General features: G+C 43.9%; 1 protein-coding gene across 1 annotated transcript in view; it reads left to right on the top strand.

Annotated features, from left to right (window-relative positions):
* The first annotated feature begins 1053 nt into the window (after window positions 1-1053).
* Window positions 1054-18246, top strand: part of LOC139235339 (zinc finger protein 229-like) — a 73062-nt gene continuing 55869 nt past the window's right edge. The window contains exons 1-2 of the mRNA XM_070866479.1: window positions 1054-1677; window positions 2966-2972. Coding sequence (XP_070722580.1) covers window positions 1076-1677; window positions 2966-2972 — 609 coding nt within the window. The 5' untranslated portion in view covers window positions 1054-1075. The remainder of the gene's footprint in view (window positions 1678-2965; window positions 2973-18246) is intronic.

Raw genomic sequence — 18246 nt, forward strand, 5'->3', positions numbered from 1 at the left:
CCCGACTGTCTGTTTTCTGTTAGTTCGCCAATCCTACATCTATGCTAATATATTACCCCCAACCCTGTGAGCTCTTATATTGTGCAGTAACCTTTTATCTGGCACCTTATCGAATGACTTCTGGAAATGCAAATACACAACTGCTACTGGTTCCTCTTCATCCACCCTGCTCGTTACATCCTCAAAGAACTCCAGCAAATTTGTCAAACCTGATTTCCCTTTCATAAAACCATGCCGTCTCTGCTTGACGATTATGATTTTCTAAATGTCCTGCTACTATTTCCTTCATAATGGACTCCAGCATTTTCCCAATTTTAGATGTTAGGCTAACTGCTCTATAGTTTCCTGCTTTCTCTCTTCCTCCCTCCCTTGTTGAATAGTGGTGTTGCATTTGAGGTTTTCCAATCCACTGGGACCTTGCCAGAATGCAGGGAATTTTGGTAGATTATAACCAATCCATCCACTTTCTCTGCAGCCACTTCTTTTAAGACCCCAGGATGCAGGCCATCAGGTCCAGGGGACGTCCACCTTTCGTCCCAATAGTTTGTCTGGTACTTTTTCTCTAGTGATAGTGATTGTTTTAAGTTCCTCGCTCTCTGTGACCCCTTGATTATCTATTATTATTGGGATGCTTTTAGTGTCTTCCACCGTGAAGACCACACAAAATATTTGTTTAAAGTCTCTGCCATTTCCCTGTTTCTCATTTTTAATTCCCCGTCTCATCCTCTAAGGGACCAACTTTTATTTTAGCTATCTCTTCCTTTTTATATATCTGTAGAAGCTCTGACTGTATTTATATTTCTTGCCAGTTTACTCTCAATCTACCTTCTCCCTCTTTATTATTTTTATTAAGACAATACTTAAAACCACATAGCAGAAGGAAAGAATGTTCCATAGAAACGAGAATTGTCTCTTCTGAATATCAATCCTGTACTTACAGTGATGACTTTTGTAAACTCCTTTTGCAGGGTGTTAGAAGGGGAGGATTTGAAGGAGGGAAACTCAAACTAAACGTCACGTCAAGATCAGATAGAGTCACTCGATGCATCAGAACTTGAATATCATCGGCCTTTGAATGTGGAAGGAGAAATGTTTGTTTGTTCTGTCTGTGGGGAAAGATTACAAACATCAGTGTGACTGTGAAAGCAGAGACCCACACACCCGAGTGAGAGTGTTTCAGTGCACTGATTGTGGAAAGAGCTTTAACCAGTTACACAGCCTGAAAAAACCATCGTACCATTCACCAAGCACACCCGTACCACGGAGAAACCGTGGAAATGTGGGGACTGTGGGAAGGGATTCAGCTACCCGTCTGCACTGCAAATTCATCAACAGTCACACTGGGGAGAGGTCGTTCACCGGCTCCGTGTGTGGGAAGCGATTCACTCATTCATCCGACCTGCTGAAACACCAGCTTGTTCACACTGGGGAGAGGCCGTTCACCTGTTCTGAGTGCGGGAAAGGATTCACTCAGTCATCCGACCTGCTGATACACCAGCGAGTTCACACTGGGGAGAGGCCATTCACCTGCTCGGAGTGTGGGAAGCGATTCAGTGTGTCATCCCGCCTGCTGACACACCAGCGGGTTCACACCGGCGAGAGGCCGTTCACCTGCTCAGAGTGTGGGAAGCGATTCACTCATTCATCCAGCCTGCTGACACACCAGCGAGTTCACAAGTGACTGCAGTGGTTGGATTCTGCTATCATTGCAGCTGTTAATCACATCCCGACTGAATCGTGTCCATTCCGACAGTTGAAGTTTGTTTCTGATGATAATAACCCTATAACTGGGCTGGAATATAATATTTTGATGTTTCAATAACACAGTGTGTCGACATTTAATGTTCCAAGATAAGAGGAGACTAATTGATATCCTGTTACTGACTGCACCATTTTGGGGCCTTTTCTCCTTTCTAACTCTGGATTATTTCAGTTCTCATACCTTCGGTTACTCTCGTGGACAAATGCCACTTCCCCTTACCTTCCAGAGTGCCTCTCCTAGCCTTGGTATTGTGGGATGGTGTCGGTAACATGCCTGTGTGCCCTGAACACAAAACCCAGTCTGTGAATTACTTTCAGATACTGGACTTAGCGTGTGCCCCACAGCATCTCTCTCACCTTCGATGTGTGAATGGAGCATCACGCCTGCAAACCTGGGTTCAATTTAAATTTGAATCCACTCAGGAAATGTATTTAAGAGAATACAGATCACATCAAATAATTGGCAACGGTTTTGAGTCAACAAGATGAACAAGTAAATACATCCCGGCCCAATATTCCAGCTCTACATTCACAGGAGAAAGTCTGTTATCAAACTCCTCGAGTAGACAGAATAGAGAACAATGCTAACTCTAAGAATATCTAGCATCTGTTGTAAATATCTTTCAAATCCCGACCGATGCAATCTGGCATTTTCCTTTCAGTTGAAGTGAATGGAAGATGAGAGGGGTGTTGGCATCGGGAACTCGGTTAATTCAGCTTCTGAAAGGTGTTGATGTTTAGTTCATTCCATATCGGGGAAAATGTGGTTGTTATCATTCGAGAGAGATTTCACTGAGCAACAGTTGGTGTTTGCAACCAACTGGCCATGGATATTTTCATCATAGAATGTTTAGATTAGAAATATTGTGTTAGAATAAAAAAAAGTTCAGAGACGAGTGGTTTGTGCTTGTCACAGGAAGACCAGTGCTTCTAACATTGTTGATGTATGTTGAAGAAAATGCAGACTTGTGTCTCTGGACTATGCCGTAGCCAAAGACGACCATATCAGGCAATGCCAGTTCCAGTTGGATAAGAGGTTGATGGCACAGCAAAAGATCCAGCCGTTAAAACAAAATTATCTCCAGTTATCTGCAGACATCGAATGTCGCAGCATGCTGACAAAGTTGGACTTAAGAATTTAAAGTATTGAGTTAAATTATTGGGATTGATTGTTATTGAATTAAATTGTTATAGAATGGAAAAGTGGTGAAGTTATGCTAAACTTGTATCGAACCTTGGTTAGACTTTGTGTGTGCAATTCTGGTCACCATATTATAAAAAGGATATGGAGGCACTGGAGAGGGTGCAGAGAAGATTTACAAGGATGATACCAGAAAGGCGAGAGTATACCTATCGGGAAAGGATGGACAGGCCGGGTCTCTTTTCTCTTGAAAAAAGGCTGAGGGGTGACCTAATGTCTTTAAAATGATGAAAGGTTTTGATAGAGTAGATACAGTGTTTCCACTTGTGGGGACCAGCATAATTAGAGGCCATCAACATAAGATAGTCACCAAGAAATCAAATAGGGAATTCAGAAGAAACGTCTACCCAGAGAGTGGTGAGAATGTGGAACTCACTGCCACAGGGAGTGGTTGAAGTGAATAGTATCGATGCATTTAAGGGGAGGCTAGACAAGTATATGAGGGAGAAGGGAATCGAGGGTTATGTGGATATAGTTAGATGAGGAAAGAAGGGAGGAGGCTCGAGTGGAGCATAAACGCCGGCATGGACTGGTTGGGCCGAATGGCCTGTTTCTGTGCTGTATATCCGATGTAATCCTATTGTCCAAGATACACTGCTCGAAGGGGAAGATAAATGACCTGTATCCAAACGCGATTGTTACTTTTGTCTTCTTTGTAAAATGACAAAGCCTGGGCATAATTTGTTTGTGAAATTAAAACTGATTTTATATATATATATATTGCTAAGCATCGCTGGTCAAACCCATGGGAAGGAAAATTTACTGAAAATTGAGATAATTAAGTTTTATTTTTGAAAACGTCCCGTCTCTGTGGTTCTGTCCAAACTATGTATTCAGAAATAAATTTTTGGGGGCGACTGTTATGCTAAAGGTAACTAACATCCTTCTTGTTGTCGACTGAATTGCTCTCTGGCATATTTTGGAGAATAAAAGGTCCAAGAAGAAGTTCGGTTAAATAAAATTAAACAAAGAAACTGGGTCAAAACTTGGACCAAGTGGGAATGTTTGATCGATGTTTAAAGACAGTATGATAATATTGTATTCGACAGTAAAGTTCCTCCGGGCTCATGAATGAAATGGTGAACACTGTATAAAATGTAATGAGAGGAAATGAGTGAGGATATAAGAGGAAAACAGGAAAGTTACACCTCCAAATAGAAATGTTTCTTCACTCATTGTTCCTGGGCGAATTGTCATAAATCACCTGGGTACAATCTGGTGAAAATGTAAATTCTTGTTAAAGTCAGGGAAGTGTAGGAAATTGCTAATATTTCTCTGAGATGTTTGTGTCATTGCCTATACTGAACAATAAGTATACTGAACAATAAGAAAACTGAATTTGATCGCCTGGTCACTACCGGAGACATCGGGAACATGCAGAGGGAGATGAGCAAAGATCTTCAGACATCCCACGATCTTTTGATAAGATCACCTCAAATGGCTTGGATCAGATGTCACATGTGGCATGATACTGGGATACCGCTGCGTGTGTGTGTGTGAACGAGTCTCAGGCATGCTCAGTTATCGACAACAGCACAACATGAAATGGCTAATGTGGCACAGGAGAGTGAGAGAACTTTTTAAACCATCAAGGTCATGAAACATTCTCCATAGAGAAACCGACTTTGAAATAATCCGGATAGAGTTAAACACACTGTTACCTGTCAGAGGCATTAGAATTAACAGTAGCGAGAATGCTGACCAAATTAGGATTTCGTTACAGCTGGAATGGTCGTCAGTTTCAAGGCCTCCACTAAGTACTGAACAAAGGAAGCTTGTAGAGAGGCTAAAAACAAAAAAAGTCAGCCGGTCTCTGTCTGGACAAGGTGGCCATGGCAGTGTACAGATCAGCTACAAGCTGAAGGTGGGAGATAAGGAGGCCAGACCTTACAGGTTCCATAACAAAACATGGATCCAAGTGAGAGGCGATCTCCAGGAGGAAGCAGAGGACCTCAAAAGGGTTAGTTTTGGAATCTGTGATAAACCGAGGTATAGACCCTCAAAAGCATAATTTTGGTGGTAATGGAGAAAGAACCCTAAAGCGTGCTCCTTGGGAAGATTGGGAGACCAGGAAGACTCCCCTGAACCAGGTGGGTTGGGACACATCCTGACCCCAAACATTAAATTAATAGTGTTCACTTAAAGAGTTAGTATCACTCCAGGGCAATAAGTAATTCAAGAACATTATAAAATACTTCAATACAAACTTAAAAGATAATGACAGCAGATTATTTTAAAGTAAGAAATGTTGTATGTTGATCAGTAATGTTAACTATTGGTTTGCCAAGTACAAATGCTGATAGTGATCATCATATGTGGAACTTAAATAAAATGACATCCCACCTCACAAAAAGAACTCGACCTGTCCGATCCAGTAAAAGAACCCACATTTTAATGGACTAGAAGTAACTGAATCAGGAAATGTATTATATAACAATGTGTGTTTTTAAATTGTTCATTGAAATCAAAAGTTTTAAACATGAGCTTGAATCTATCAACTAGATTATGTGAAGGGAGATATTCACAATTAATAGATAAAATGGGAAGAGAATTAGTAAAGGATGTGTTAGTAAAGAATAGAAAACAGGAACCAAGGGATGAGGAAGATGGGGAACACAAGGAGAATCAGTTTAAATCGCAAGGAAAGTGAGAGCTGACAGGATAGCTCAGAATAGGAGCCACAGCAAGGTTAGCAGGAGTAAACAGAATAGATATAGAAAATGAATGGGAACACGATGTGGCTTACTGGTGGTATTGTGTGTAGCCTCTGTGACATTTATGATGAATGTGGTACAGAAGGGACTGGACAAGAGAGAGAGTAATCAAATCCCTTTGTTTATTCATGAAGAACAACTGAGAAAATGGTTTAGGGGAACCAAGTCATAGGCTTTGATGTGATGCAGCCAATAGGAATGGGGATTTTGACCCCCCAGGGAAAGAGAAAGAAGTGAAGATATTAGACCAGTCGGACTGGTCTTGCCTTTGCTGAGGAAAAATGGAAATGAAATGAAACCTTGGCCGGTGTATAGGGTAGAATCGTTTGCAAGGCTGGAAGACTGAGTTAAGTCCGATCCATAAACAGTATGAGGAATATCCAAGATATCTGATTGAGAGGGGAGGAACTTGGATAGCACCAGATATACAGTGTTGTACTCTGAAAGGGACAACATGGGTTTGTAGATGTTCCAGCTTGTGGGTTCACCCTCGACAAAGAATCTCCAGAATGCCAGATTGAAATAAGTAAATGGGGCGAAGGCCAAACGAATACAGTGTATAAAGGAAAAGGACAGTATTGTGTGACTACTACTGTCACGTATATGACTGTTACTGTCACGTATATGACTGTGGGTTCAACCCGATGCCCCATACTAGAACATCACTTTAGCTTGATTCCACCGAGGAACACATGTATCGGTGCTAAACATTGGTTCTGGTACATCATCATAACGCAACTTATCTGCAGATGAGACTGCCTCTGGAGGATGAACCCATTCGAGTCATTCCACATATTGGACACTATATTCTCCCTGTTTCTGGCTTTAAAGCTCATAATTCAGCGAATTAGGACATCCCAGAAACACACAGTGCAAATCATATAGAGGAAGAGAGAGACAGAACGGGCAATCCCGAGACATGAGAATCAGGAATGGTGGAAAGTAGCATCTAGTTAGATTGTTCTAGCTGGGATTGGTGATAGCACGGATAATAGCTTCAGGGATTCTGGTCATTGCATTATGCTGTAAGGAAGTCAATAAGGGACATTGAAAATATAAGAAAAGGGAAGGACGCTGAGAGGAAACCAGGATTAGTAAAGACAAAAAAAGATATAAAACACTTTGTCAACAGGTAATGTAACCCATAAAAAAACCTGTGGGACAGGTTGACATGTGGACCCTGGTTAATTCAGCTTCTGAAAGGGGTTTATGTTTCATTCATTCGATAGAGGGAAAAATGTGGTTCGTATTATTAGGGAGAGAGAGACAGATTTCACTTAGCAACAGCTGGTGTTTTGCGACCAACCAGGCTTCGATATTCATAATAAAATGGATTAGAAATATTGTTTGGACAAGGTAAGTCCAGAACTAGTGGTTTATGATCACCGTAGCCAGGCCACAATGCTTCTAAATGTGTTGCTGATGTAAACTTGTGTCTCTGGACTATGCAGTAGCCAGAGACTACCATATTAGGCAATGCCGGCTCCAGTTTAATAAGAAAACAGTCTATAAATGTAAGCTTTTTCCTTTGTTTGTTAGCGTGGAGATACCCATGCCTGGTTACACGTGCTCCATCTGTGACTATACTCCACTTGTAAATTGATTATAAACAAAAGACTGAATTTGTTACTACTCAAGTGAACAAACAGAAGTTTGTTTTAAATCAACACTTGGTTCTTTTTTTAAGTTTGGAACTTCAAAACTTCCTTCGGAATTAAAAATACGTTAAAACAGCAAAAATCATTCGTAAAGCTATCATCATTAACCTTGAATAAAACATAGCTTAGTTAATTTCAATAACTCCAATTTAATTCGGACCAATATTTTATTAACTAAACACAATACAGAACAGATAAAATAAAACAAAATAGCACATGCTTACAGAACACAGTAAATTACATCATTGTTACCTTCAGGTGCTTTTAAGGAAAGATAAACTTGCTATAGAGGGAGTGCAATGAAGGTTCATCAGACTGATTCCTGGGATGGGGGTATTGTCCTATGAGAGATTGAGTAGACTAGGCCTATATTCTCCAGTGTTTAGAAGAATGAGAGGTGAGAGGCGACACCCACATCCCATGAACAAATTTTTAAAAAGATGTGAGATGTTTAAATTTGATCAAGGACACCAGCCAAATTAATAGAGACACTCCCTGTCCTTCAGGACCTGTGTCCAGGGGAGAAGCTGATGGGTTTATCTGATCATCTTTGGGATAAATGTTGTGCTCATCGAGCTGAGCAGCTCATGCCAGCATCAAACACTCTCCAGTCGGGCACAGCACGAGTTAGATACAGAGTGAACCCATCGGTCACTCCCCGACACAGATACTGAGGGACAGGGAGTGTCCGGGACACTGACATTTCTCACTCAATAAGGTATAAATTGATCCTGTACCTCTCCCCATTAATCCTGGGCTCCACACGGGTCGCACCCTGCTCCTGTTTCCCTTCCTGTAACAGCACTGAGCTCAACCCAGCCCATAATGAGCAGGGCTCAGGGAGGTTGGTTGCTCGGCACTGCAGTGATGTCATAAAGCAGAGCCATTCAGCCCAGCTGGTCCTCTCCATGTACCTTTAAAGGTGGAGAGCTGGGACATCCTGTCTCAACACACATCCTCCTGTTCATACTGAGTCCACGGGGAAGGCCCAAGGCCCAGGGCCCAGAGTGTGGAACACAACCAAGGGGGAAAGAGGAGGAGAGAAGGGGAGGTAAATCAAGGAGTGGGGACTGAGGGCCACCAAGCTTCAGTTTTAGAGCCTGAAGACTTCAGGAGGGATCAGTGAGTTCTGTAGTTTCAGGATCCAGGGAGAGAACAAGGAACAGATGGGGAGACTGGTGTAGATTCCAGCACAGTGAGGATGTAGGGGGAGGGAGATTGTGTTGGGCTGTATATTAGGGATGTAGGAGGGACAAGAGAGGAAAGGTCAGAGGAGCAATTACTGCAGCAGTGTCCATCAATAGTGAGAGAGAGAAGGTGGAGGTCAGAGTGGGCCCTGGACAGGCAGGTAAACTGTTTGTTTGCTGTGAACAGCTTTCCTTCTGTCACAAATAGCCTCCTGTAGCCCAGTGACACAAACAGCCCATTAAACACCACCAATGTCCTTTGGTCTGGTGAGGTCTCCCTTTGTGAAACATCGGCTGTTGTTAAAGCTTCTCATTCTAACTCGCTCACAGTGAGACAGTATCCATTGTCCCTTTTATTCCATGGGCTTCATCTTTGCTGGTATTGGTAACACGCCCGGGATCACTAAACACAAAACCCAGTCTGTTAATCACTTTCAGCTACTGGACTGAGTGTGTGCCCCACAGCATCTCTCTCACCTTCAATGTGTGAATAGAGCATCACACCCGCAAAGCTGGTTTAAGTTTATATCCACGTAGCAAATCTATTTAAGAAAAGCCTGTAGACCAATGAGACACTGTTCAGGTGCCAGTGTGCTGCTGGTTTGTCCGGAATTTTGCCAGTAATGGCAAATAACTGAACATTTCTCCCAGTGTAACCTTTGCTGTAATGAAATGTGTCTTTTAATAAGCCTCATGTCCTTGCTCATGTCTGCTGCAATTGTGTAGAAAGAGGATGTGTGAAATGATGGTGTTTGTATGAAGATGTGAGACAAGGAAACAGTATCTGTGTGTGGCAGTGACACAGTCTTGTGGTCACAGGCAGAACCATGCACCGATATCCTTGTGGTTATGGTTTGAGCAGGGTCAGTTCATGAATGCTCAAGCTAAGATGTGCCAGGGATCGGGAGCAGCGGCAGTAAATAAAATCTAAATGTAAATTCCGATGTAGTTTATCTTCATTTATTCCTATTTTCATAGCTTTTGCTGAGTGTGGCCCAAGCCAAGTGCCAGGATATTGGATCGGGCCCACCATAGAAAATGAGTTTGACACCTTGAGGTAGACAATGTCAACCAGATTCCCCCATCCACCAACCGAACAACTTCTTTACAAACTGAAGATAGTTTGTAAGACGTGACCATGTTTACCAGAATCCGTGTTCAGTATCTGTAATGGCCCCTTCCCTTTCCCCATGATGGAAAACAACAGCTCTCAGGATCCCTTCAAGCACCTTCCCGGTGATCGAGGTCACGTTGATGGGCCTTTAGTTCCCGAGCTCTGACTTGTGGCCAATTTGGAAAATGGGAACTAAATGTGCTACCTTCCAATCTCAGGGAACAACCCCTGACTCTACTGAGCTGTTGGAGATATGGGCAAGGGGCTGACAGAGCACCCATCCCATCTCTTTAAATACCCTTGGGTGGATATCATCTGCACCTTACACGTCAAGGTTAACCCACGCAGTGACTTTGCTGTCAGTGAAGAGAAATGAGAAAGACCAAAGTGCCGTTTGCCCCTCTCAGTGTGACCTTGAAGGACTGTATCCAGGCTGAAGTTTTCTCCCCATATGATCCTCCCCCCAGTGTGTCCTCTCTGAGCTCCAGCCAGGTGATGATAAACACACAGGTGGGAAAGACAAAAATCTACAGCAATGTGTTGAAAGCAACACGAATTTATTTGTCTATAACCCAAATATTAAACTCCAGTCCAGTTACTGGAGTTATTGACATCAGCAGAAACAAACCCCAACTGTCAGAATGAACATGGTTCAGTCGGGATGTGATTAACAGCAGGATTAATAGCAGATCCCAACCTTGCAGTCACCTGTGAACTTTCTGGTGCCTCAACACATGGGCTAACGTACTGAATCCCTTCCCACACTCAGAGCAGGTGAACAGCCTCTCCCCAGTGTGAACTCGCTGATGTGTTAGCAGGTTAGATGATGTAGTGAATCCCTTCCCGCACTCAGAGCAGGTGAACGGCCTCTCCCCGGTGTGAACTCGCTGGTGTGTCAGCAAATGGGATGATGTACTGAATCCCTTCCCACACTCAGAGCAGGTGAACGGCCTCTCCCCAGTGTGAACTCGCTGGTGTGTCAGCAAATGAGATGATGTCGTGAATCCCTTCCCACACTCAGAGCAGATGAACAGCCTCTCCCCAGTGTGAACTCGGTGGTGTTTCAGCAGGGTAGATGAATGAGTGAATCCCTCCTCACACTCGGAGCAGGTGAACGGCCTCTCCCTCGTGTGAACTTGCTGGTGCCTCAACAGATGGGATGAACAACTGAATCCCTTCCCACACTCTGAGCAGCTGAATGGCCTCTCCCCAGTGTGAACTCGCCAATGTATTTCCAGCTGGGACGGGTAGTTGAAACATTTCCCACAGTCCTCACATTTACACAGTTTCTCCCCAGTATGACTGCACTTGTGTCTCTCCAGGTTGGATGATCGGCTGAAGCCTTGTCCACACACAGAGCACGTGTACTGTTTCTCCCCGCTGTGAACAGTGCTTTTCCCTTCCATGGTCAAAGGCCGATGATATTCCGTTCCCGATGAATCGAGTGACTCTGTCACATCTTAATGTGATGTTTGGTTTGAGCCTCTGGTCGACAAATCCTCCCCTTTTAATACCCTGTAAAGTGAGTTTCAAACAGGAAAAAGGGTGGGTGAGAGAGAACCCACAAAAACACAAAGGCAGGTTGTGAAATTGAGCTGAATGAACCTGGCTATTTGTGCGGCCATCAGCAGAAAATAAGTGACCATGAAAGCTGTTGGATTGTCGTAATAACCCAACTGGTCACTAATGTCTATAGGATTCACAACATTCTGGGACCCCCTACTCAATGGACATGTGTCTGGAATATAAATTGGAACTGTGTTAGACTTTTGGAGGAGAAATGTGGACAGAAATATCTCACTATTAGGTGCCTTTGGACTAAACTAAGGCCTTTTAGATTGAGTTTGGACATTTTAAATTGTATGCTGGGTCTGCATAGGGCTGCTAACCCACCTGGGAGGCAGGCCCCAGGGAGACATTAGCAGTCTAACAAAAGCCCACTTACCAGGGACCCAGATACATACATATTTTAATAGTTCTTAAAACGGCTATACAGAAAAACCCTGGATTCAGCAAAACACACAATGGACAGTATCAAGACCCGATTACATTCTAACGGCACCATTTGAAAACCCCATCAACACCTTTGGGAATCTTGTATCAGGCTAATACTCAATCAGCCCACCAAAATATCTCACAAAGGGATCACATTAGAGTTGATCAGCCTGCCAACATCGCACAAAAGCAGTCATCAGAAATCAATTGTGCACTCAGGTATAACTGGGGGCCTTGGTGGTGACTTTTGGGCTGTGGTACCTTTTGGGCATAGAAAGTAGGTGCAGGAGTAGGCCATTCAGTCCTTCGAGCCTGCACCACCATGCAACAGGATCATGGCTGATCATTCACCTCAGTACCCCTTTCCTGCTTTCGCTCCATATCCCTTGATCCCTTTCGCCGTAAGGGCCATATCTAACTTCCCCTTGGATATATCAAATGAACTGGCATCAACAACTCTCTGCGGTAGGGAATTCCACAGGTTAACAACTCTCTGAGTGAAGAAGTTTCTCCTCATCTCAGTCCTAGATGGCCTACCCCTTATCCTTGGACTATGTTCCCAAGTTCTGGACTTCCCCAACATCGGGAACATTCTTCCTGCATCTAACCTGTCCAGTCCCGTCAGAATTTTATATATATCTATGAGAACCCCTCTCATCCTTCTAAACTCTAGTGAATACAGGCCCAGTTAATCTAGTTTCTCCTCATATGTCAGTCCTGCCATCCTGGGAATCAATCTGGTGAACCTTCGCTACACTCCCTCAATAGCAAGAACGTCCTTCCTCAGATTAGGAGAACAAAACTGAACACAATATTCCAGGTGAGGCCGCACTACGGCCCTGTACAACTGCAGTAAGACCTCCCTGTCCCTATACTCAAATCCCCTCGCTATGAAGGCCAATGAAGCATTTGCCTTTTTCACCGCCTGCTGAACCTGCATGCTAACTTTCAATGACTGATGTACCATGACACCCAGGTCTCGCTGCACCTCCCCTTTTCCTAATCTGCCACCATTCAGATAATATTCTGCCTTCGTGTTTTTGCCACGAAAGTGAATAACCTCACCTTATACTGCATCTGCCACGTGTTTGCCCATTCACCTAACCTGTCCAAGTCACCCTGCAGCCTTTTAGCGTCCTCCTCACAGCTCACACTGCTACCCAGCTTAGTATCATCTGCAAACTAGGAGATATTGCACTCAATTCCTTCATCCAAATCATTAATATATATTGTAAGTAGCTGTGGTCCTAGCACTGAGCCCTGCAGTACCCTACTAGTCACTGCCTGCCATTCTGAAAAGGACCCATTTATCCCGACTCTCTGCTTCCTGTCTGCCAAGCAGTTCTCTATCCACATCAGTACATTACCCCCAATACCATGTGCTTTAATTTTGCACACCAATCTCTTGTGTGGGACCTTGTCAAAAGCCTTTTGAAAGTCCAAATACACCACATCTACTAGTTCTCCCTTGTCCACTCTACAAGTTACATCCTCAAAAAATTCTAGAAGATTTGTCAAGCAGGATTTCCCTTTCATAAATTCACGCTGACTTGGGCCGATCACGTCACTGCTTTCCAAATGTGCTGCTATTTCATCTTTCATAATTGATTTCAAGATTTTCCCCACTACTGATGTCAGGCTAACCAGTCTATAATTACCCATTTTCTCTCTCCCTCCTTTTTTAAAAAAGTGGTGTTACATTAGCTACCCTCCAGTCAATAGGAACCGATCCAGAGTCGATCGACTGTTGGAAAATGGTCACCAATGCATCCACTATTTCTAGGGCTACTTCCTTAAGTACTCTGGGATGCAGACTATCAAGACCCGGGGATGTATTGGCCTTCAATCCCATCAATTTCCCCGACACAATTTCCCACCTAATAAGGATTTCCTTCAGTTCCTCCTTCTTACTCTACCCTCGGTCCCCTAGTATTTCCGGAAGGTTATTTGTGTTTTCCTTTGTGAAGACAGAACCAAAGTATTTGTTTAACTGGTCCACTATTTCTTTGTTACACAGTATAAATTCACCTGAATCTGACTGCAAGGGACCTACGTTTGTTTTCACTAATCTTTCACATATATATATAGAAGCTTTTGCAGTCAGTTCTTATGTTGCCAGCAAGCTTCCTCTCATACTCTATTTTCCCCCTCCTAATTAAACCATTTGTCCTCCTCTGCTTTGTTACAAAATTATCCCAGTCTTCAGGTTTGCTGCTTTTTCTGGCCAATTTATAAGCCCCTTCCTTGGATTTAACACTATCCTTAATTTCACTTGTTAGCCACGGTTGAGCCATCTTCCCTGTTTTATTTTTACTCCAGACAGGGATGTACAATTGTTGAAGTTCATCCATGTGATCTTTAAATGTTTGCCATTGCCTATCCACCGTCATCCCTTTAAGTATCATTCATCAGTCTATTCTAGCCAATTCATGTCTCATACCATCAAAGTTACCTTTCCTTAAGTTCAGGACCCTAGTCTCTGAATTAACTGTGTCACTTTCCATCTCAATAAAGAATTCTACCATATTATGGTCACTCTTCCCCAAGGGGCCTCGCACAACAAGATTGATAATTAGTTCTTTCTCATTACACATCACCCAGTCTCGGATGGCCAGCCCTCTAGTTAGGTCCTTGATACATTGGTCGAGAAAACCATCCCTAATACATTCCAAGAAATACTCCTTCACCACATTGCTACCAGTTTGGTTAGCCCAATCAATATGTAGATTAAAGTTGCCCATGATAACTGCTGAAGAGAGAAAGCAGTGTGCAACTGGTCTAAACTGTGGAGAAATCCTTTGGTGAGCATAGTCCCTGCAATTTCTGAGCCGAGCTCAGTTAGTGTAGTGGTGGGAGGTGTTTTTATTCCACTGCATAGCCTCTGTACCCGTTGCGTATATGTTTTCCCCCTTTTTCTGTACATTTTGTTATATGCTATTCAGGTAATTAGTGTGGTGTGCTATTTCCTAAATAAAATATTTGTTCTTGCACCAAACAGTTGTCTGTCTACATCTATCACATCTGCTAAATAATTCCAAGCCCGAGAACCAGGGAGTGAGACGATTCGGACCATCAAGGTCAGAAAAGGCTGACACACCCACCACCCCCTACATGTCCTTCAGGGACAGGAACTCACCACCCGGTCTGGGCCGACACAAGACTCTGGTCTCTATGCGAGGAGGGAGGGGTGGGCGGGGTGAAGGGGAGGGAATTTAAACATCTGTAACTCGACCAGAACTTTGACAGAACCTCCCAAACCCACAACCTCTCCCGCCAAGATGGACCAGGGCAGCAGGTGTATGGGAAATCCATCACCTCCAAGTTCCTCTCCAAGTCTCACACCATCCTGACTTGGGCATATATCACCGTTCCTACATCATCACTGGGTGAAAATCCTGGAACTCCTCACCTAACAGCATTGTGGGAGGGCCTTCACCACACGGACTGCAGCAGTTCGAGAAGGCCCACCATCACCTTGTCAAGGGGCAAATGAAAATTGGAAATATATTCTGGCCCGACTGGTGACATCCACATCCCAAGAATGGATTAAAACAAATCTGTATATTGAAAGCCCCTACAGAAATATTTGTTCCTAAAACAATACTCTTCTACATTGTGCGGGCAGTGTCTGTTTCACAACCTAATCTCCCCTAGAATCCACCGCTGTTGACACTCTCTCATCGGAAATTGTTGGGCACGACTGGGCCCAGAGGTACTGGGGGTTAAACCCAGCAGCTTCTCCCCCTCTCCACTCCAGCTCAAACTGATGCAACAAACAGACCCACACAGGAGGCCAGGGAGCGACTTCCGTATCCAGCGCCCACCCTGATACAGAGCGGCTCTGGATTGGTCGCTCTGTGTTTCCAGTATCGATGCACTGAAGATCAGCATATGAGGGAGGTGAATAGAGGCTGATGATGAGAGAGTTAGAACCATAGAATCAGAGAATGGTTACAGCACGGAACAAGACCATTCGGCCCGTCGAGCCCGTGCCAGCTCTCTGCAAGAGCACCTCAGCTAGTCCCACTCCCCCGCCCTTACCCCACAGCCCTGCAAATGTTTTTCTTTCAGGTACTTATCCAACTCCCTTTTGAAAGCCACAATTGAGTCTGCCTCCACCACCCTTTCAGGCCGTGCAATCCGGATATTAACCACTCGCCACGCAAAAAGGTTTTTTCTTGTGTCGCCTTTGGTTCTTTTGCCAATCACCTTAAATCTGTGTCCTCTGGTTCTCGACCCTTCTGCCAATGGGAACAGTATCTCTCGACCACTCATGATTTTGAACACCTCTATCAAATTTCCTCTCAATCTTCCCTGCTCTAAGGAGAACACAAGAAATAAGAGTGGGAGTAGACCATTTGGCCCCTCGAGCCGGCTCCATCATTCAATAAAATCATGGCTGATCTGATCCTGGACTCAACTCCACTTACCCCTCGCTCCCATAAACCTTTACTCCCATATCGCTCAAAAAATCTGTCTATCTCCGCCTTAAATATATTCAATGATCCAGCCTCCACAGCTTTCTGGGGCAGAGAATTCCACAGAATTAGAACCCTCAGAGAAGAAATTCCTCCTCATCTCAGTTTTAAATGGGCAACCCCTTATTCTGAAACTATGCCCCCAGTTCTAGATTCTCCTATGAATGGAAACACCCACTCTGCATCCACCTTGTAAAGCCCTCCAGTATCTTTTATGTTTCAATAAGATCACCTCTCATTATTCTGAACTCCAATGAGTATAGGCCCAAACTACTCAACCTTTCTTCATAAGTCAACCCCCTCATCTCAGGAATCACCCAAATGAACATTCTCTGAACTGCCTCCAATGAAAGTATATCCTTCCTTAAATACAGAGACCAAAACTGTTCACAGTACTCCAGGTGTGGCCTCACCAATACCCTACAGTCGTAGCAGGACTTCTCTGCTTTTATACTCTATCCCCCTTGCAACCCCAGCTGCTCCAGTCTGTCAAGGTAACTGAAGTCCCTCATCCCTGGAATCATTCTCGTAAATCTTTTCTGCACCCTCACCAAGGCCTTCACATTATTCCTAAAGTGTGTTGCCCACAATTGGGCATAATACTCCAGTTGAGGCCGAACCAGTGTTTTGTACAGGTTCATCATAATATCCATGCGTTTGTACTTTATACTTCTATTTATAAACAGGGATACTGTTGTTGTAGAGAGTAGAAATATATATAGACTTAGGCATTAGGCACCTGCTGGATATTTAAAACTCACATAAGCTTAAATGGACACACACATAAAATGGCTGCCCAGGCATGATGGGAAACCAGGTAGTCAAGCTGTGAACTGTTGAACGTTCACTGACCGAGCAATAACCCTGTGAGGCCCACTGTAGGAATGCCTGGGAAGACAGAGATAAGAAGGAAACCATCTCCTGTGAACAAGGCCATGAAACCAATTATTTCAGGAAGAAAGATAAGAGGGAAACCATTTGCTGTAAACAAGGCTATATACCAATTATTTCTCCAAGAAGAAAGAACTAGTGAGAGAACCTATATCAATCAGCCCAAGCTGACAAAAGACGAACACATGGTTCCTGAGACATAAGGGGAATTCTATTGGGTTAAAATAACCTATATGTAATCTATAATCGTTGTGATTGGCTTGTGTCCAGCCGTGATGAGCTGTGTAGCTGCAGTAAACTGTTTTGTAACTGTTGTGAAACATATAAAGGTACATGTAACTCTTTGTTCTGTGAAGAGAAACCTGGATACGGTCCTGAGTTTTTCCTTCCCGCTGAGCGTAATAAAAGCTGCTTCAGCATTGGAACCGACCCTGAGTGTTGAGTGATTCTTCTAAGAAAACACTAACGCTAACAATGGCGTAGTCGACGGGATTTCCCGGAGTCGCTGGACGCCCTTGGAAAAAAACCCGGGTGAGTATAAAAAACAATTTTTAAGTATAAAGGGTGCGGAAGGTGGAAGCTGGTTGATCGACATGAGGAGACGGTCTAATATCTCAAACGCCTAGCCTGAGCCTGAATTAAGAGGACTTTTGTCCCACGTGACGGCCAGGAACCAAGTAGGCGTAGGGAACACACTTAGACCGTGGGATCGTGATACCGAGAGACATCTTCCGGACCCAGTAGTGAAATTTGAAATACCCCGGGGTAGAACCAAGCGGTGTACAGCGGCTAACGGAATCCAAACCTGTGAACAGGGTCGGACCAACAGGCTGAGCGGTGGTAGGTAGTCGTTAAGGATATGTAGAGCACTGCGGGAATTGCTTAAACGCGTTTTTAAGAATTGTATAAGTTTGTGTAACAGCAGAACTTGTGACCTGACAGTAGCCAAGAGACAGTTTACTACAAGTCGCGCTAGAAAGAAAGCGGACCGCTGAGAGTAGATTCCTAACGATACCAGTCCTACCCAGGAATGGCCATGAAAACAAGTAAACTCGAGTGGGGACCAGAAGGGTCGCTTACCCGCCACCTGGCGGAAAAACAAAAGAAGCTAATTGAAAAAATTCCCTGAAAGGTCATGGATCCAAAAATAGAGCCGGCCAAAACAAGAAGAGAGACTTTGTAAATGTCTGATCGTTGAGTGAGAAGTGTCTGTGTGATTTTTGACTGCAGAATGAATTTTTGTTTTA

The sequence above is a fragment of the Pristiophorus japonicus genome, chromosome 23 (genome assembly GCF_044704955.1).
Source record: "Pristiophorus japonicus isolate sPriJap1 chromosome 23, sPriJap1.hap1, whole genome shotgun sequence".
Lineage (NCBI taxonomy): Eukaryota > Metazoa > Chordata > Chondrichthyes > Pristiophoridae > Pristiophorus > Pristiophorus japonicus.